We start from the raw sequence: 21543 nt of genomic DNA on the forward strand, positions 1-21543 counted from the left end.
AGCAGAGTTTGAGTGCTCTTAACCCTGTGGGAATAGAGTGCGGGGGGGGGGGCAATGAATAAGTCATTTATAACGTGCCTTTACACAAGTGTTTCTGTTTACACAATACACAATATCCCTGTTTAGATGAAAGGAAGAGCACACCTTAGGCCAGAAGGTGGGAGAAGTACACAAAGACTCACCTCTCTGCAAGGAACCGGGAGAACTCGGGGGAAGAACATCAATGCCCCTAGCTCACCCAGTCTCCGGGCATGTGTGTTTGAAAGGAGAAACACTGTGCTGTAGGAGAGAAGTTGGGGTGAGATACCCATTATGGGATCTCCCTCTAGTGCCTTCAGCACTCGAGCGACATACCAGGAGGTGTAGGAATCTCTGATGAAGGGTCTGGAAATATAGTAGCCTTGCAGAAGGTGAACAGTGCACCCGTCTATATCTTCAATACCCCCAGTGGTTCCCTGCATGCACAGGAGGGCTGTCACTGAACATCTGCACATGGGAACTGCTGTGCCTACCACACACCCATTGCTGAGGAAGTTCAGTATGGGCATGAAGCTACATTATAAGATGGTCGGCATTCTGTTCACTACACCGTGCACAGAAAACCTTCCAGAACGATTTAAGGGATGCAGCTTCCTGGATGTTTGAAAGGGTGAAGCCAAGGCCCCTAACATCCCTACCTGGACTAGTCCATTCCACTCAACAGCCAGGCAATCACTTGCAAGTTGGTCAGAGACCAGCTCGACCGGGCAGCCCCACATCTTCTATGCAATTCAGTACTAGCTACTCAGTCTCATATGTGACAAGGCAGTACTATGCCTTAGATATGTAAAGGTTTAAAACAGTATCACTGTTTGGATTTGATTTGATTTTGGTGATTTATATAGTGCTAAAAACCCAGTAGGGATAGGAAAGCGCTGTTCTCGAAGCTCCCTCTGTCTTACGATAGTGCAAAGAATTAAAGAATAGCTCCATTAGTATTCTGACTTCAATGGACTTTATTTCCACATCCATAAACTCGGTCATGTGCTACCTTTGCTCCAGAGTCCTCACTCCGCGTCTCTTCCCGGGCGATGTATGCACCAGCAGGGGCACTCCCCCATCAGTGTTGTGCACTGCACGGTGTTGGAGGATTTACTAGTTTCCCCACAGTTACGTCTATAATGTTTGCCTGGCCCAAAGTCATTGTGAAGCTTCTTTTTCTTCTACAGAATGACGTAGCTCGGTTCCCTTGAGTGCATTTATGTCATCTTGTTCATCATAACATCTCTCAATCGCAACGGAACATTATGCATCCGTTCTCCAACAAGTGTGTCACCAGATGCTAAGTTTGGGGAAAACTGTCTAGAGCAGATGTAAATTCCTCTGGTTACCACCACTTGACCCTTCATCACTTTCTCCCAACAACCTCCTTGTCCTAAACTTGTTAAGGAACATTTGGATGAAATGCTATGCTATACTAAAAAAAAGCATTCCCAATAATTTGCCAATCTCCTGAAAAAAAGTGCCATTTAATCTCGGAAGTTGTCCCATAAAATTGTGCAGCACCCTTCATGCAAACAATCTGTTCGCCGTATGCACAGAATGAGATTTTTGGTTCAATACAACCTAATTTGTTAAAATTTGGACTCACTTCTCCTGACTTATAATTGTATAATTTGCTCCAGAATCCATGAGCGGGACACAATAACAGAATTTATTCCAAAATGTTATGCTGGTTTCTTTCTTTTGACAGCCAAACCTGGTTCACTCACCAATAGTACAACTTGAAAACACTGTATCCATTCTTCGTTTTACCGCTCATGCTCTTGGTTTTGAAATGCCAGTACAACACTGGACATAGCGCCCCTTTTGCCTCCACTCTGCAAACTTGACCCTAAATCCTGTCCACTCTCTGGAGTTTGCAACGAGATGTTGCACTTGAAACACCTCCTTATAGATGATCCATCAGCCCCAGACCCACCAAAGGCACCTTTATTGTCTCGTAGACTATTCATTGCTGGCATAGCTTTCCCTTTCGCTCTGGGCGCCTCCTTCTCTTTTGCATCACTTTGTGCAATTCCTGACCCCTCAGCTCAGGTTTCTCACTATCCTCCTACTTAACCTCGTCCACACATTCAATGGCCTCTCTATTCTTTTTGCTATTTTTATAACTGCATTAAGTAAGGGGGATTTTGGGTCAAATGTCGTCCTTTATCTGTTTATTATTTGAATGCACCAAAAAACAATCTCTAATTCTTTCCTCCATATCTGACACATCTTTGAAATGACAATTTCCGAAGGCCCTAATGTATTGGTCAACTAATTCCCTTTCCCGGTGCTTTCTTACAGAAGGTGTGGGTCGGATACAGAAGCAGTATCTGACGCACACCATACCAACCTTTCCAGGTATACATCTCTTTAGTTTAATATAGTTTCCTAAGCAATGAGTTCACCAGCTTCCTCTGCTTCATTCTCTTTGCTATGCAATTGAGGCAGCTGTTCCAATACATACTCATTGCCCCTCAGTACAAAGAGGGTGAATTATTAGTGCTTCCTTCCAGTGGACACTGAAATTAGTCAAATGAGTGTCCTTTTTTAGTTTTAACCTAATTGCAAACCAGGATAATAAGATTGTAAACAAATAGCTGGTCTGTTAGCATTAAGGTTTGGAACACACAAGCTCCCCCTCTGTTTAATAAAAAGAGATGAAAACATTGTGATGATCACTATTTAAAACATATAGAGAGATTGAGGAAACTTAATGAAAACGAGTTTGAATATACCGACAAACAATGGTAAATGGTATATTTTTATCGGTTGTCAATCATTTTATGCAATGTACTTTTCTACATGTCTTGTAACCGGATCCATGTGGATTAAACCGCATGGAATTTAGTTAAAGCGACTGAATGAGCAACGATCTAGAATTCCAGGTGGTAAATTTACAACCTAAGCTTCTAAGACATTTTTTGATAGCAGGCCACTCAGAAAAAGAATTACGCTGGACTCACTTATAACACTATGGGCCTCATTACAAGTTTGGCGGTAGCCATGGAGCTATTAGCTCCATAGCTGCCGCCAAACCGGGCTCCTTTACCGGGTTCCCAGAATGAGGAATTATCGGGCCATTCCGAGTTGGGAGGGCCCGGTAATTCCTCCCTTTGGGAACCCAAGCCCGGACCTTCCCCATTCCCATCTGAGCTCCCAAAGGACTCAATGGGAATGGGAGAGGGAGCTAACAATGGGCCGTTTACAACCGGCCCGTTGTTAGCTCCCTCTTCCGCCCTCGCGGGACCCGCTAAGGACGCCTGGTTTTAACAGGCGTCCTTACCGGATCCCGCGAGGGGACCTCGTAAATTCATGGGGCGGGTTTAACGGGTCCGCCTCCATTAGCAGAGCCCGTTAACCCGTTATGCAAAAGTTATAATGAGGCCGTATGACATGGAGAGGGAGAGACATAGATGCAATATTTTCCAATGACAAGCAATTTTGGATTACTACCTGGAATTCTAAGGATGCGTGAATAAATGAGAATAATAAACACTGAAACATGATGATGTGTGGTTACATTCTAGAACCGGCCTTCTGATAGTCAACGGTGGGTTCACAGGTTAGGAATAAATCAGATACATGAATTAATATGTTAGTGCAGACCAGCTAGGAAACCATATAGGAGAGCTCCAATTAGCATCCAACATAAACGAGAGACCAGTAAATGACTAGTGAGATAGCTGATGGCGGTCTGGTTGGAGACTATTTAAAGAACCGAGGTTGGTATTGACATAAAGCACTCTGAACACAAAAGGAGTAACACCCGCTTTGTGATTAACAAAGAGCTAAGAAGAAGGATAATATGAAGTCTGGTAGCGAATGGAAAATGTATGAATTAGGTTGCTCTGTTGTTGGGGTGTCACTTATTTAACGGAACACTGAACGTCTGGTTGGAGAAAAAAAACAGTTTCAGGAAGTTGTAAATATATTTGAATTGATAATGTGACTTATCTTAGACTTGAGACCTGAGTAAGAACGTATTGATTTAGGGAGTAAAAGGCCAATCAACTCTGATTATTTAGGTGTCTAGATGATAACTGATTTTACAATGCAATGTGTGAGGGCAAAAGGCCCATTATGTAAACAGGAAGCCGTTTTAAGATTGGATCATAAGGCTATGAGGGGAGTCTTGCATGGCAGGGGCATGGGCAGAATTTCAAGGGGTATTGCAAGGCGTGTTATGAACTTGCAGGAGTGCAGTCATTGGAGGGGACTCGGTAGAAGAGTGGTCAGATGAGATGAAACAAGTCTGCATTATGTGATCATGAGGACTAAAGCAGCTTCTGCTATTGAGGGCTGTAGGGGACGAGTGCAATTGGTGAGGCGTGGCTGGGCGTGTGCTGGTGAATTCTTGTCTGAAGACCTAAGAAAATACAAGAAGTATAAGGATGAACTTTGCTGGTGAAGAGCAGTGTAAAGATTGTGCCGCCCATGGTTTTACGGGAGAGGCTCTTGCCTCCAAAGGTATCTAGTGGCCACCAATAATCAGAAGGTGGTATGCCTTGCTTTTTGTGGCCTTGTCATGCCCTTCGTGGCGATGTGTACAATCTTCTTACAAAGCCACGGATCAGGCAATCCTGGCACACCTGCCACTATTCCTTAAGCAATGCGTGAGCTCATCCTCCGCCTTCCATATCTTCCCATGGTATTGTGGGAAAGCCAGGAACTGAATTTAGAAATTCCACCATCTTCCTTCCCCAGTGTGACTCACAATAAAGTCTAGATTTACAGTGTTTCCTCAAATCCCTTGTTATCTTCTCGTTCCAGGCATCCATTCAAACTGGCAGTGCCACAGAGCTTTCTCCTGCAAGAAACATTTACAGTAGACAAAATGAAGAAGCACTACCTGCTAGAGACCCTGGCTATCATGAATGCAAAGGAAGAATCTGTCCAAACTCTACTCATTGGATACCAGCCTGAAAACCCTCATGTGAGTGAGTGAGTGAGTGAGTGGCCCTGCTGTGAGGCTGTGGCAAGGACAGGGACCAGGGCCAGTTCATTATGCGCAATCAGGAAATGTCTCCTGCAGCATGTCACTCGCACGGCAGCACCCCAAACTAAAAGTATTTCTATTGCAATTAATAACACATTCAGTCGCAGGTCCAAAGGTCGACAGATATAAAAAACGTCACAACCCAAAGTGAGATTGCTTAGGTCTACCTGACCAAATATCGACCTGGTAAATCGTTTTCCTCTGTCCAAAAATGAACAAACAATGAATTGGGTTAGGGAACTATTTGGAGAAAAAAAGATCCTGTAAAATAAAGCAAAATATGTTTTGAAAAGTCAGATAAGTTAGGAAAAGTTAAAGTTGGGAAGAGAGGAAAGGGTTATAGGATGACCTCCTCCCACAAACCAGACAAAACTAAAAGAAAACGACACAAAACATAACTAAACGGGCTGTGGTCGACTTTCAAAGGTTTTGCTGAAGTTGACGTTTTGACTACAACAATGCAAAGCGTAGGTAGTCAACCATGGAAGGGTTGCCCCTTCAGTCTCATTTTCGGGAGTCTCACTTTTAAAAGTCGACCTTTGGACATGGAACCACATCTTCATGGTGCACCCGACAGATTTGTCTCTTTTCCTTACACGTTAGCTTTCAAGGAAGCCTTCAGACCACCACAGAGTGTAGCCGAGAAGGCTGTATGTATGGCATGTGATATGTGCTGTTCTCCATATTTACCTGTGTGCCCTCTCTTTCAGATGTGTGCCAGTCTCGCTCATCCTTATAGTAACAGGATTTTCCCAAAGAACATGGAAATATGTGCCTCTGCGCGAAACCATCGACCCGTAAGTTGAGTCTCATGTCCACCTTAAATGTATCCATGGGGTGCATCGATGGGCCAGCAGGCAATCGGGAGTTGACGCGGTTGACTGGATGTTTAATACATGAAGATAAACACCATCAAGTTGGCTAGTTATTAGCACATTGGCTGGTTAGTGGCATGTGTTAGGACTAGGGTTGAACCTGTTTGGTGGTAAGGGGAAAAACCTAATAGAAACTGATTGTCAGAATGAACCCTTGGATTCTGGGCTATCTTTGCGATTGCTGGTATAGTTGAAAGGCTGTGGAAAAAACCGTGCGCTGAATTTCAGGGAGGGATTCAAGCAGGAGACTGTAAATATAGGGTGGGTAAATCCTATGTGCCTTGTATGTACCACCTTTCAACATGGCTCTTTATTAAATTGAGTGTTTACGCATAGGCCTTGCCTCTACGATCACCAGTCCCAATGTCAGACGAGTTGGTATCTGTTGAAGCGTCTGGCATGCTGCGTACTGGGGCAATCCAGTACACTGGCTGCGTGCCCCAGGAAGAGATGAAGCGCACAACACTTCAGATGTCTTGAAAAGCTCTCATGCATATCTAGAGCTAAATGGGACAACAGGGTTAAGATAATAGCATTAGTTGAACCACAAAGCTGGCAAATGAAATGGGCCCTCTACAATAATATGCAGGTAGGGAGGATGGCCTTAGGTTATATATATATATATATATATATATATTTCGGAGGCTTGTGGAATCTGCTTAGATCAGATGCTATGCATAGGCCAAAATCTAGTGGTAGCTGCAGAGTGTTACATTTTTTGATTCCGAAACTCAAAAAAGGGTTGTCTGCAGGATGTGCCTGCAATACTATCCATAGTGTGACGTCTACTGTACCCATGGTCTTTCACGTGTCGAGGTCCCTCAGATTGGTTTTTTCCGCCATCATAGTCGGACACATGTTGCAGAGTTTCTTCTTGGCTGACGCCATTACTTAGAAAAGTGTAATTCTAGATTTTACTTCTGTCCTTTCAATAACCGTTTACCGCAAGATCTTCGGTGACGGCTTCAAGGACAAGTTTTCATTCGTCGACAGCAGCAACTCCCGTCTCGACCATCCTTTGTCTATGGCCTCTCAAGGCCCCATTGGGCCTCAGCCCTGCACAGTAGGGAGAGTGGGGGGGGTTTATATCTAGTCTCATTAAGACAATGTATATTCCCCTTTACTCCCATCTATTTCGCCAGGCTGCTATCCCCATACATCATGGAAAACACCATTTTTTTATTTTGCCCTTCCTGTAATAGGAAGTTTCCCTGGAAAGACTTGCACCAGTTGTGCAACCTTCATCTCCCCATGGGACCACACTGAGGGACAGTGCAAGTCTCGCAAACTGTTCAGGCCAAAACCCTGAAGGATCGCAAAACCACATGCTCAGCCCACCATGCCATGCAGGCCGAGGCTGCCATGGTTGTTGAGGGAGCCTCCAGCGATGGCAGCATCAACATCGTAAGTGACGCTGAGTGCGAGCAGGATCCATCAGATTCCCACGTGGGAGCCCCCGACCCCAACAGGCAAGCCGGCGGTTTTGCTACTCGGACGACTCCAGGCAGCTCAGGCACTACCAAATTACATCACACCAAGCACACACCCCACGGCCAAAAGTCGACCAAGTAGTCGACCGATAGGCCACACGCAGCGTTGAGGCGGCGGTCTGATCATTCCCTGTTCACTGGGCCACCACATTCATAATCATCCACAGGACAGGCCCCCGAAACAGACGGTAAAGTCCATTTCCGACACTGCGTCTAAAACCACAAAGTCCTCGGGCGCCGATGACCGGGCTTCAAAAGACTTGTCGACAGCCTCGAGAACAAGCACTAAGAGCTCAAAAATGAGCAAGTTGATAAGAAAACATTCTCCAGATACCCTATTAAAGACCAGAACATCGAAAAACCATAAGTCTTCCAAGCCCAATGCTAAAGAAGTTCAAGCTACTAAAAGCAGGGATTACACTGCCCCAGAGGGCACCCTTTCAGGGACTATGGACATAAGAAAACCCCTGTCCCAGAGCCCCCACCTGCCCCTCCTACTCCTGCTCCCTCTGTTTTGCCTAGCTTCTCACATTGGGCCATAGAACAATTTGATAAAGTTATGAGGACAATGTCCTGTTTTCTAAATTTCCTTTACGCCTACCCTGAGGTCCTACATAATCTTCAGGGTACCCCACAGATCGAGGCAGCAGTCACCCAAAGCTAGGCAGTAGCCACTCAGCCTGCTGTCAAGAAAGCCCGCCTTGACACTACGCAGGCTACCACCTTGTGACAACAGGACCTAGGGCAAGACACGTATTATCTTACCACTCAAGGCTCCCATGACCCTGGCACATAAACAGACCCAGAGGATGAAAGAGACACAGTGGACTTGAACCAATATTATAATGATGACGATGAGGACGTCTAAATCATCCAGTCCCTAGATCACAGCGACCCCCGGTGGCTGACTCCCCGGCAGAAAACCAGTTGCAATATAATGGTCCGCTCCTAAAGTCTGCAGAGATGTTCAAAATAGACACACAAGAATCCCAAGTCAATAAGGACTTCGTTGAGGACATCCTTGGGGATGATAAATCAGCAACTAAATGTATCCCCCTGTTACAATCGGTACAGAGACGCATCCAGCCCTCTCTGATTACACCCAATTTGACACGGGCATTCAACCCGCGCATCAAGAAGATATTCAGACCAGCCCCCTCAAACCCCTTATACTTTAGGGGGCAACTGAAGCCTGACTCTTTAGTAGTTATTACTACAAGAAAGAGGGCGGGAACCCCTTTTGCCTCTGTGGAAGCCCCTCCTGAGAAGGAGAGTAAGATTATCTACACCCTGGGCAGGAAGGTAGCTTGCTCAGCAGCCTACCAGACAAGTATAGCTAATAACACGACTCTATTAGCCAGCTATAATTGCCAGAAGTGGGATGAAATCGCTCAAAGGATAGACTCAGTGCCAGTGCCCCTGAAAACACAGCTCTCACTCACCATCACTGAGGGGAAACAGGTAGCCGACTGCATCCTTAAAAACAACATGGACACAGCGGGCAATGTGGGGAGTATCGTGGCAGAAGGAATACTGATTAAATGCCACGCATGGCTACGGCATTCAGGCTTCAAACTTGAAACCCAGGCAACCCTCCTAAACATGCCCATTGAGCCCAACACTTTGTTTGGCAAAGCAGTGGAGGATGCTTTCAAAAGCACAAAAGAGCAATATGACACCCTCAAATCCCTAGCTCAGCTCACCAACATACCCTTTTGACAAAGAGGCGGCTCTAACTCTCGCCGTTATTAGTGGGCAAAACTCCCAACGGGCTTCTAATTACAATCAAGGTGGCCAAGGTTCATCCTGGGGTTCATCACAAGGGCAGTCCTCACAGCAGGTTTTTCAAAGAGGCCAAAGAAGGTCTAGAAGTAGGGGCCTCAAGAGGGGGCTCAACCCCCCCTAAGCAATGACCACCCGCTACAGGTACCCTCCCATGCCACTCCAGTAGGAGGTCGTATTTCACGCTTTACCTACGAATGGGATGGGATCACATCGGACAAGTGTTTACTTTCCGCCCTTGGCGGCGGGATATTGCATAGAGCAGATCCAAATGCCAACCAACCACCCACCAAGACAAAGGCAGTCTTCACAGGAAGAACAACGTTTTCTGTTGGAAGAGGTGAAGGCGCTTCTTCTAAAGGATGCCATATAAATTGTCCCAGCAAACCAGGCAAACAAGGGTTTTTATTCAATGTACTTCCTTGTGCTGCAAAAAGACTTAATAATGCCCTGTCTTAGACCTGCTCCCTGCAAACACCTATGTCAAGCCTCAAATATTCTGCATGACAATGCTTCAGGAGGTAATCCCACTGCTAAAGCAGGGGGATTACATGGCAACCTTGGATATGAAATGTTCCCAGCGCACAGAAGGTTCTTGCGTTTCAAAATAGCAAACCAGTAAACCAATTCAAGGTGCTACCCTTCGGCATAGCCTCTGCTCCAAGGGTATTCACCAAGGTACTTGCGGTAGTGGCAGTGCATCTACACAGGTAATCAATCCCAGTGTACCCTTATCTGGACGACTGGCTGATAACAGGGGAATCCCCCCATATTTGCAAGGAAAACACTTAGGGAACAATCAATCTCCTGTTCCAATTGGGATTCTCAATCAATGAGAAAAAATAAAGGTTTGTTCCAAACAAGACCAAACAGTTCTTAGGGGATGTCATAAAAACAGAAGAGGGTCTAGTCTTTCCATCAAACGAAAGAGTGCAAAACATACTGCTGCCAATACCTCAGTATCTAGCCGGTCACCAAATAACTGTAGGCAAAGCAATGTGCTTGCTCGGGATGATGGCATCATGCATTTACCTGGTTCCACATGCACAGCTGTGCATGCGTCCAATGCAGGAGTGGTTAGCGAAACAGTGGTCTCTGGAAAGCGGTCAGTGGGACGATCTAGAGGTGGTTTCGCTAACCCTAGTTCAAGCGCTACGCTGGTGGACAAAGGAAAACATGTTAAAGGGAAAACCTTTTCACAACCCTACAGTGCAAGCGGTTGTCACAACAGATGTATTACTCACCGGTTTGGGAGCCCATTACATTCACCACACAGTGCATGGGCTGTGGACACAGATCACAGCCCAAAATCACATAAACCTTTTAGAACCTCTAGCAGTGCTCAAAGCACTGCAAGCTTTCCAAGTGCACCTGTCAGGTCCGACAGCACAACTTCCATGTTTTACATAAGCAAGCAAGGGGGCACACACTCTCCAAGTCTGTCCAGGTTAGCACAAAAAATGTGGAAGTGGGCACTCAAGCGGGCATGTACCTAACATCGTAACATGTTCAAAGGGAACTCAATTCTCTGGCAGACTCATTAAGCAGAAATCCTCTACCTGAAGAGCACGAGAGGCAACTCGACAGACATATCCTAAATGATATCTTCTCCCTATTGGGCTATCCCCCTTTAGACTTGTTCGCCACAAGCCAAAACACCCAATTTCCAGACTTCGCATCCAGATTTCCGCAACACGTGTACAAGGGGAACGCCCTGTGGATGAACTGGTCAGGGAAAAGTACCTACACTTTTCCCTGACCCCGCTACTGAGCAGGTTGGTGAACAAAATGCACTAGGAACAAGTGACACTAATCCTAGTTGCTCCAATGTGGGCGAGACAACCTTGGTTTCCACATCTGCGCAAACTGGCGATGTGCAATCCAATCAAACTCCTGTGCCCCTACAAAATGCTCGCACAGCACAGGGGGACAATGTTCCACCCACAACCTCAGTCTATGAACTTGGCAGTTTGGCCCCTGAAGTCAAAGAATTTAGCCATTTAAAACTACCTCAAAAGTGTATGGACATCCTCTAGGAGGCACGCAAACCAAACACCAGACACTGTTATTTTAACAAATGTAAAAGATTTATAAAATAGGTGCCAGTCAAAGAGTTTAAACCCGATAGAATGTACCCCATTACACATTCTCCACTACATGCTCCACTTACTAGACTAGGGGCTAGTATTTAACTCCATCAAGGTTCACCTGGCGGCTCTATCTGCATTGACCTCTTCTCAAAGCAAGGTGTCCTGGTGGAAAGTCCCGCTCATTAAGGCATTTAGGGAAGGAGTAAAAAGACTCGACTCTTCCATTTCAAACCCGCCTCCACGGTGCGACCTAAACCTGGTACTTGCAAAACTCGTGGCACCCCCCTTTGAGCCTATGCATAAATCCATCCTTAAACACCTTACATATAAGACAGATTTTCTGGAGGCTATCACCTCCATAAGAAGAGTCAGCAAACTACAAGCTTTGTCAGTGCAAGACCCTTTCTTTGTTATCCACAATGACAAGTTGGTACTACGAACACGCCATAGGTTATCACCTAAGTTCATATCCAAGTTCCATGTCAACCAGTCCATCGAACTACCAGCATTCGTTCAAAGCCCTTCAAGCTCAGCTGAGAAAAAACGCAATACACTAGATGTAAAGAGGGCAGTACTTTACTATGTAAACAAGACAAGACTGCTAAGAAAAACAGACCAACTGTCTCCATAGCGCCTGGCAGGGAAGGTGATCATGTTTCAAAAAACGCCATCTCCAAATGGATATTGAAATGCATATATCTCTGCTATTCTCTGTCAAATAAAACTCTGCCTTTCAAACCAAGATCTCACTCTATCAGGGGTACAGGAGTTACCTTGGCCTTCGTTTCAAACGTCCCGCTGGACGCCAATGGAGAAGCATCTACATGGAGCTCTATTCATGCCTTTACGCAGCACTAATACATTGACACACATTCTAAAGCAGATTCACAGGTGGGACAAGCAGTGCTAAAACATCTATTTGCCGTTGTAACTTCTCACATCCCACCACCTTCTCCAGACACTGGTTGCTAATCTATGCATAGCATGTGTTCTAAGCAGATTCCACAAGTCTCAGAAGGGATACATTACTCACTGTCATCGTATTTCTGATGCTTGTATCTGCTTGGATTCACACGCGCCCACCCTTCCTCCCCTGGCGCATAGATGTTTCTCTGACTTTATCTGCTTCATCTGCTTTATTACATCTATACTCATGTTACACTTCATGCTACTTCATGTCAGAAACAAAACAATCTGAGGGACCTTGACGCGTGAAGGACCATGGGTTCAGTGGACGTCACACTAGGGATAGTATTACTGGCATGCCCTGTCGACGTCCCTTTTCGAGTTGCGAAAACAAAAAATGTAATGCTCTGCAGCTGCCAATAGATGTCGGCCATAGCATGTGAATCTAAGCAGATACAAGCATCAGAAATATAATCACAGTGAGTAATGGATCATATACATATATATATATATATATATATATATATATATATATATATATATATATATAAAATAGTTCATTTTAGCCAAGTCACACATTCCGCAACGCCACCTAGTGTGTATGTATATATATATATATATATATATATATATATACACACTATGGCCCTCATTACAAGTCAGGCGTTAAGGGTTTAACGGCGCCGTCGGCGCCGTTAACCCTTAACGCCTGATTCACCCTTTAACGCCTGCTTTTTGCAGGCGTTAAAGTCCAAGGCGCTAAGCGACCTTGGTGCTAATTACGGCATCCCCATTATGCCCTATGGGGCAAAAATGAGAATGGGGAAGGGCAAATGGTGAATGGTGAATTACCGCCCCACTCACCTTGGAATGGGGCGGTAATTCCGCCATCCACCATGGCGGAATCCGGCATGGATCATGGTGCTAGTAGCACCATGGTCCACCGACTGACTTGTAATGAGGGCCTATGTATGTATATATATATATATATATATATATATATATATATATATATATATATATATATATATATCCAAACCAACAAACCATGCAGACGCACGTTGCAAATGCACTCTGCCTCCTGAAGACTATTTTGATAAAAAAAGGAACAACTGCATCCTTCAATTGACACACATTCCTTTATTAGTCGATCCCTCAGCAGGGACAAGAAGCTAATATTATGCGTTTCGTAACAACCCTGTTGCTTGATCGCATACAAAAAAATAATATATAAAATTCTTGTGCCATTCTAAGGCCCCTAAAGAGTCCCAGAGTACTGCACAGGTAGCAGTGGTGTTTGTCATGTCACTGGTTCCGGTGAGCAGCTAAGTGGGAACAAGAAGCGGGCCTCTGAACAGGCCTCTGAGCCACACACTTTTTTAATGGCAGTTATGAAATGTCAGTTTGGTTACGGTGCCATGCTCGCTCATAGCAATACGAATTCTTTTAACAATATGACCAGTCAGAGCCTAATTTCCTCTTGTAGGCCTATTGGTCCAGATATCTAATTTTCTGATTAGGAATAAAAGGTGCAAAGGAAGGGAGAAAATATAGCAGAGGAAGACTGAAGGTCTCCTCCGGTAAGATGGGTCAGGGCTTTAACTGGGCCAGGGCTAGCCAGGACTGAGCCCTGGCAGGCTCAGAAATCTCAATTTGAGGCGGGACCCTAGCGGGCCTCACTAATCTCCCCTGGCAGTCCCAGCCGCTACAAGACCCCACAGGGGCGTGGGAGGATGATGATATCTACAAAAGGCTGCCTGGCAAGGGTTCCTGTAGATCATTGAGCTGGGGCAACCTCCCACTGTTAGGCCATGCCTCATTGATGAGCCCCGGCTCATTTTCCAGTGCCAATTAAGGCACTGAGATCGGTGATGGGAGTAATCTTTCTGGGTCTCAAAGGTATACTTTCACAGGATTACCTGTGCTGAATGAATTTTCGATTCCTGATTTACAAAACTAAATATTGTTTTACTTCTGACTTTTATCCTCATTGAAAGTGACGTTTGGTTTTCCGCTGTTTTGATGTCGTTCAGGATGGTACTATTTGCATTTCAGGCCAACTGCGAACTGAAGGCCAGCGTGAAAATCAACAAGAGAGATGTCCTGGGCTTTGAGGGCAGCTACCAGAACAAGTCAAGTGGCAGGGACGTGTGGCATCTGCTGCACGTGAACACGAGCCACTCTTTCCAGGTACTCTCCAGAGATCACAACTTTATCTTTAGGGTTGCAGCTCTTAATAGCCTGGCACATTTTATGGGTGATAAAGGGGTTAAGGTCTTTGCATCGGCTGTTGTATGTGTGCAGAACTGCAGCGATGGTCTTACTCCTGGGTGCCCTGCTTCACACTCTTGTTTAACAAGTTCACTTCATAAAAAATTGCGCTCTCGCAGAAACTGGAATTGGCAGCGTTCCTGGAACCTGCCTTTGTCGACAGCTTTAGGATGTCAACAGCGGAAGCTAGCATGTGCGATGCCAGGGAAGACATTAATGGCGGCAGCTGCATCTTTACTGGCAACCTGGGAAATACGCGAAGGGAGGCGGAACTCCCAGCCAATTGCAAATGAGAAAGAGGGAGCAGGAGGAATACTTTAGAACTTGCCTCAGAGGTTTATGTAGACTATTAACTTGTGAACCATTTAAGAGCAGACACAAGAACTAATGGCCTTGTTTCTTATGAATTAAGCCTTATTGACCAAGGGAGAGGTCGTTATCACGGGGTATTTGCCCACCGTATGATATGGCATCAGGTAAAGCAAGATTGGGGAACTAGAACGTACCTGCGTGATAATGACACAGGACAGTTTCTCTTTGTCTGTTAGATTTATGACTGGCTAATAGACGTTAATGTGTGCATGTGGTGATTTGTTTTATTACCACCCAACTCAATAATGCATGCTCCATCAATTTTTGACATATTAAACTTTGAGTCAGTCCTGTTAGGGATTGAATAAACCTATGGTTTCCAGGTCACACGCATAGGTGTGAAGCAAGCAATTAACCCATTGAGCTAACTTAAAACGGATCGTAAATCACCCACTCAGAGTGGGAGAAATATCTACTGACCAAGCAATTTTGGCAAATTTCACCATATGTTTTGCTTTTCGTTGAAAACACAGTATTTGCAAGGCATATTTTGTTTGTGAACATTTGGTAAATTCACGTTTCTTGTGGACAGAGTTGCTGCGATTTTGAGATTTCAGAGCAATTAAAACTAGAAAGTGCTGCAAATTTGGAATATAGTGCAATATATCGCAAGATGTCTGCATTTCAATCGCACATTTTCAAGTGGGTGAAATTGGGCCAAATAGGTGACTTACGCACAGATTTCTGCAAAATGTCTGCTAAACGAATAATTTTGATCAGCCCCCCGTCCCAAGCAGGCAATTTAAACAGGGTCTTAGAGAGACCCTGTAAAAAAACACGTTCTCAAGAAGACTCTATGCACTGAGATCTATTGTTGCGCATGGTTTGATGTTTGTTTGTTTGGCATAGCGATTCATATTTTTACAAAATGGCACACAATGTATGCCCAAATCTTCGCTAAAATAATGGCCCTTTCCTACATACTCTTGGGATGTCCCACAGAACGGGGGACGTGCCAGAGCCTGTTGGTAGGCAGCACAATCGGATGTTTATTTTGCACATTCATGCTTAGGCGTGCTGTACGGCACCTCCCCACACGCCCCGCCTAAGCATCAGTCCCTTTCTCTGCGTCGGATGGGTGTGGCACGTCGAGCGACACGTGTGCCTAGTTCCGTATCTAAATTCAAAACAACCTCCATGGCGTATGACCAACGGTTTTCACAGGTTCCCGGGGTGCCCACAGAGATATTCCTCCATGGACCTGGACACCTTTTGCCTATTCTGTTTAGGGACGTAAAACTTGAGGCATTCTTGCAGTTCGTGTGCCTCTTTTTTCCTCCGCTCACTTATGCGAAGGAGCAAGTGTTGGGAGGCCACTTTCAGAGAAGAGCAAACGGTAGAAGACCAACATTTCATAGCTTCAAGGAAAAACATGGTAATGGTTATGTTTATTTATAAAGCGCCTATAGACAGGCCTTGTTTCAAAGCATTCAAGGAGGGTGGGAACACAGGGGGAAAAAAAACAACAGTCGCTCAGAGCCCTTGGAATTCTGAGATGATAGACAGACGATCTTCAGGCAGAGATGCATTCAGATTGTGCAAGTACAAGACGGTCAAGGGAGGGTGGGTGTCCAAGTGCACCCAGTCGGTAGAGACTGGGATAAGTGCGGAGAGAGAATCTCTCTTGGATTTATTTATTCAAAAGTGCAGTGAGGGGGATGCAGGGCATGGCCCTGAGGTAAAGAGGATTGGCTGGGGTGCCAGGGACATGTGAGACTCTGAGGTACATGAGGCGGCCAGTCAGCAAAGCTGTATGCAAGAGGAGGGAGAGATGGAAAGAGCAGAGAGCTAGGTTAGCAGGGTAGGGTGACAGAGAAGGAGATGGAGAAGAGAAAGGTCTTGAGGAGTTTCCAGAACTTATGAAGATCAGGCTCAAGACGGAGGGTGGCAGGGAGGCTTTCCCAAAGGGAGGCGCCTGCTGAGGATAAGGAACTCCCTCCAAATCTCTGCTCGGAGAACCGGCTCACTCGCAGAAGGTTGGAGATAGATGAGCAGAGGGCTGAAGAGGGACAGTATTTAGGTAGGCAAAGTTGCAGGTAAGTAGGTCCCAGGCCCCAGAAAGCCTGGTGGACAAGGCAGAGGGTCTGGAATTTGATCCTTGCAACCACGGGAAGCCAGTGAAGGGATTTCAGCGCCAGAGAGATGCAGTCCCTGGGCTTGATGTCAAGGATAACTCTTGCAGTTCTGTTCTGAATGAATTGTAGAGGGTGCAAGGCAGAAGCAGGAAGCATGAAGAAGAGGCTGTTGCAGTAGTCCACCCTAGAGAGAACCAGGGCTCTGGAGACAGTGAGACGATGGGGCAAAGTGAGAAAAGGCAGAGTGCCTCTGAGGAGGTGTAGTTGATAGACTTTTTTGAGATGTCAGAAATGTGAGAGGAGAAGGAGAGAGTGGGGTCAAAGATGACCCCAAGTTTTTTGGCCCTGCAGGTGGGGATGGGCATGGGGCCAAGGGAGGCCGGCCAGAGTGAAAGTCGGAAAGTGGGAGCAGGGGTCCTAATGTGAATGATCTCAGTTTTGCTGCCGTTGAGGCAGAGGTCGTTTGCAGCACAGCATGACTGGATAGCAGACAGATAGTCGGATATGAGTGAGGAAGAAGAAACTGCTGAGGGTAGCCTGAAGGAAGGATAGTTGCATGTCATCAACATAACACTGGAAATTAGAGGTGAAAGTGGCGATAACTTATGCCAAAGTAGCCACATAGACGTTGAAGAACCAGGGGGATAGGTTTGATCCCTGGGGAACGCTGCAGGTTGAGAGAGTGATAGTCGTCAGAAAGGCTCCAAGTTCCAGCTGGGGTTAGCGGTCAGAGAGAGAAAAGAGGATAACCAATCCATAGCCTGACCTGCGATTCCCAGGGTGTCACGAAGACGTGCAATCAGGATGTTGTGGTTAGCCGTGTCAAAGGCAGAGGAGAGATCAAGGAGGACAGAGGGAGTGTTAGTGTCAAGAATTGAGAGCAGGTATTCACGGTTGTTCAGAAGAGCAGATTCCGTGCCTCTGGATGCTCTAAAGCCAGACTGATGGTCATGGACACAACCAATTGATTCAGTGTGGAGGTTCAGCTGAGAGATAGCCAACTTCTCAAGGGGTTTTCCCAGGAAAGGAGTGATAGAGATCGGATGGTAGTTTGCCGAAATGGAGGGGTCAGCAGAGGGTTTCTTGAGCAGTGGGTGAAGAAGGGAGTGCTTAAGAGCAGTTGGGAAAACTCCAGTGGAAAAGGAGAGATTGCAAAGCTCAGCTAAGGCGGGGCGAGGGAGTCAATGTTGTCCTTGATGGTTTTGGAGGGGCAAGGGTCCACTTGTTTGGATGAGGTCTTCAAAGACCCAACATGTCTGGTGACCTCATCGGGTGTGACGGGTGAGAGAGAGGAGAGGCAAAGTGGACATTATTTACAAGGGCACACAGTGCCATTGACACTCTGAAACTCTAAAGGGTCTCACTCGACAATTGAGGGGTCCTAGTGAACCTCTACCCCGCTATAATGAGATCCCAGCTACTCTTGCGACTCTCCGCGCCATGCCAAAGGACCTACAGTCCAGGAGGGGGGAAACACCTTTCAAAATGCAAGACAGTGTACTACCCCATGCATGCCCAAATGAGGCTAACAGGAAGGCTTACCAGCCTAACGGAAATTCCATTCCTGGTTTAACCCATGCAAAATCACACAGGAGGGAGGAAACCCTATCCCCGGTACTTGGGGTGAGAATAAACTCCATGCGGTCACTACGACAGAGCCCCCAGAGAGAAAAGGGAAGAGAAATTGGTGTGAACACACGCACAGTGCCCAGAGTGAGAGATAGGACCCAGAGAAAATGGGTCTTCACGTAAGGGTCCCTGAAATGGGTGAACCCCACAAAAGGCATGTCACAGTGTCAGGGTCCGGCTTGACTGAATTCCACAGGAGCTGATGCTGACCCCACAGACCCTCACCAGGAGTTCACCTCTCAACCCTTAAATATAAGCTGAGCTGAAAACCCCAAGAAAGGGAAAGGGGAATTTGGAGAAAATAACACGGAGACACTGCAGCCCTGCAACCGTCTGGTAGGCTCTGGTATCTGTGGTAAAAAAATACACCTGGTTACTTATATGATAATATAAACTTCTTTTCTAAAATTATTCTAAATAAACTCTGAACTCTTTACCTCTTAAACCTCAGTAAAAGACTTAGAGGCTAATAATCTGTGTTGAATGTCTTGTAAATAATATCTTGTGTAGTGCATATAGTTCAAGCCACTCAAGTCTCTTTAGAATCCTAAAGTGATGGCCCTTGCAAACACCTTTCAGAACTAGATATTCTTCTTGCTTCAAAGTTCTTTTAACTCTATGTAGTTTTGAATGCTTTTATAAAATGCAGTCTTTCTCTGAAGTATTGAATTCCATTTGCATAAATTTCATTAAATAAATATTCTTTAACTTTCTGGAATGCTGCTTTCCTTCTGCGTGTGAATTGTTTTCTTATTTACACAAAGAACGTATAGTTTCTTCCTTGATAAGTGTGTGCGTTAAACACGTGAAATCAGAAGACGTGAAGAATTGTCCTCGCGTTTAAAATACACACGCAATTCTTTACCAAACCCGCGCTTGTGAAAAAATACGTAAACACGATAAAAATAACACGCGCTAGTTAAAATGGACTCGCGCTCTATTGCTACCGAACTCACGCGGAGAAACGAAACGTAATTCACGTAAAGTAGTTCACGCGTTAAAAACAACTCGCGCTTAATCAAAATGGACTTGCGCTCTATCGCAAACCAACACGCGCTTTCCCATGAAACGTCTTTCGCGTTAAAAATGTACACGCGCTAAAATTCACTCGCACAATTCATTTGGGCACGCGCTCTATCGCAAACCAACATGCGCTTTCTCTTGAAACGTCTTTCACGTTAAAAATGTACACGTGCTAAAATTCACTCACGCAATTCATTTGGGCACGCGCTCTATCGCTCTGAATACCCGCGCGCTCTCAAAAAACACGTAAACGACGACTTGCGAGCTCGCGCACACATTAAACAGTCTTGAAGAACATTACACGCAGTTAATTAACTTTAAACTTCTACGCACAATCTTCAAGCTTGTCTTCCTTATAATAACTTTAACTGTAAATGTCTCTTTTCTCAAATAATTTTGAAACTTGTTAACTCTTTAAGTTTTCTTATAAAAGAAAATGAAAGTTCACTGTGACAATCTTAAAATCTTTAAAAGAACGATCCCACCTGATGTCTTCTTGTTCAAACTGGATCAGCTAACGATATTCTTACTTCTTTGGTAGATTTTCTGAGCTCTGAAAAGGCCTTACTTAAGGAGCTTAACTAATGTACAACCAGCCACTGAATTTCTATGGATGAAAGGCAGTTTAGAATCTTGCTCACCTCCCAAGAATCAAACCCATTGTCCTTTCCACCAATCAGGCAAACCAAACATATCATTGTTCCTTTAACCAATCAGACTAAGTTTCTTTCGCTCCATCTTGACTTGGGCAAGCACAATGTTAATTCTATGTACAAACTCTTCCTGTTATTAACACAGCCAGCTCTGAAAGCACAACTAACCCAGCCAGCTCTGAAAGCACAATGTTAATCCTGTTACTCTTCCTGTTACTAACCCAGCCAGTCCTGACAGTACCCCCCTCTTCAAAGCCCTGTCCCAGGGCCTGGCTTAGCAGGGAACCTTTTGTGAAACTGTTTTATCAATTGAGGGGCATGTACATCTGCTTGATCCTCCCAAGATCTTTCCTCAGGACCGTATCCCTTCCAGTCAATAAGATACTGCAAGGTACCTCTAACAATCCTGGAATCTAAGATTTTCTTAACTTCAAACTCTTCGTCATTTTCCTCTGTGTAAACTGCTGGTGGTGGTTTTCCCAATCTAGTTCCTGACACACAAGGTTTCACTAAGCTGACATGAAATGTAGGGTGCCTTTTGATACTTGCGGGTAATTTCAGTTTGATTGCTACGGGATTTATTATTCTTTCTATTTCAAATGGACCAATAAATCTCGGACTAAATTTAGTTCTTCCCTTTAAACGTAGGTTTTTTGCGGACAACCAAACTTTTTGACCCACCTGATAATGTGGTGCTTTTCGACGTTTCCTATCAGCAAATGTCTTAAATCGTAACTTACTTTTCTCCAAAGTTTCTTTAGCTTTCACTAAACCATCTCTAATACAAGTCAATCGTTGCTCAACCTCTGGATTGGAATACTCAGATGGCAACACTTCTTTCAAAAATCGTGGGTGGAAACCATAATTGCTAAAAAATTGAGAATACTTAGTAGAATCCTTGACAGAATTGTTATAACTAAACTCTGCTAGCCAAAGAAGATCTACCCAACTTCCTCTTTCTTGCCAAAAAGCTCTAATATGTTTTTCCAACTCCTGATTTACTCGCTCTGTTTGGCCGTTGGTCTGTGGATGATAACCTTAAGAAAGCTTTACCTCAATTCCCAACTCTGTACAGAAGGCTCGCCAAAACTTAGAAATGAACTGAGACCCTCGATCTGATACAATTTGTGTTGGTAGACCATGCTATCGTACCACTTCCTGCAAAAAAAAACTTTTTGCCAGATTCCTTGCAGAAGCCTCTCCTTTCATGGGAATGAAATGCCCAGCTTTAGTTAGTAAATCCACAACTACTAATACTGTAGTGTAACTTTGATCTTTAGGAAGATCTACAATATAATCCATAGAGATTGTAAACCAAGGACTAGGGAGTACTGGTAACAGATTTAATAACCCA

General features: G+C 45.0%; 1 protein-coding gene across 2 annotated transcripts in view; it reads left to right on the top strand.

Annotated features, from left to right (window-relative positions):
- Positions 1-21543, top strand: part of LOC138569646 (uncharacterized) — a 1436407-nt gene that overhangs the window by 751688 nt on the left and 663176 nt on the right. For both annotated transcript variants that reach the window (XM_069647797.1, XM_069647798.1), the window contains exons 32-34: positions 4798-4960; positions 5734-5820; positions 14222-14356. In XM_069647797.1, the coding sequence (XP_069503898.1) occupies positions 4798-4960; positions 5734-5820; positions 14222-14356 (385 nt within the window). The remainder of the gene's footprint in view (positions 1-4797; positions 4961-5733; positions 5821-14221; positions 14357-21543) is intronic.

This window comes from Ambystoma mexicanum, chromosome 2q (genome assembly GCF_040938575.1).
Source record: "Ambystoma mexicanum isolate Mex_15411 chromosome 2q, UKY_AmexF1_1, whole genome shotgun sequence".
Classification (NCBI taxonomy): domain Eukaryota; kingdom Metazoa; phylum Chordata; class Amphibia; order Caudata; family Ambystomatidae; genus Ambystoma; species Ambystoma mexicanum.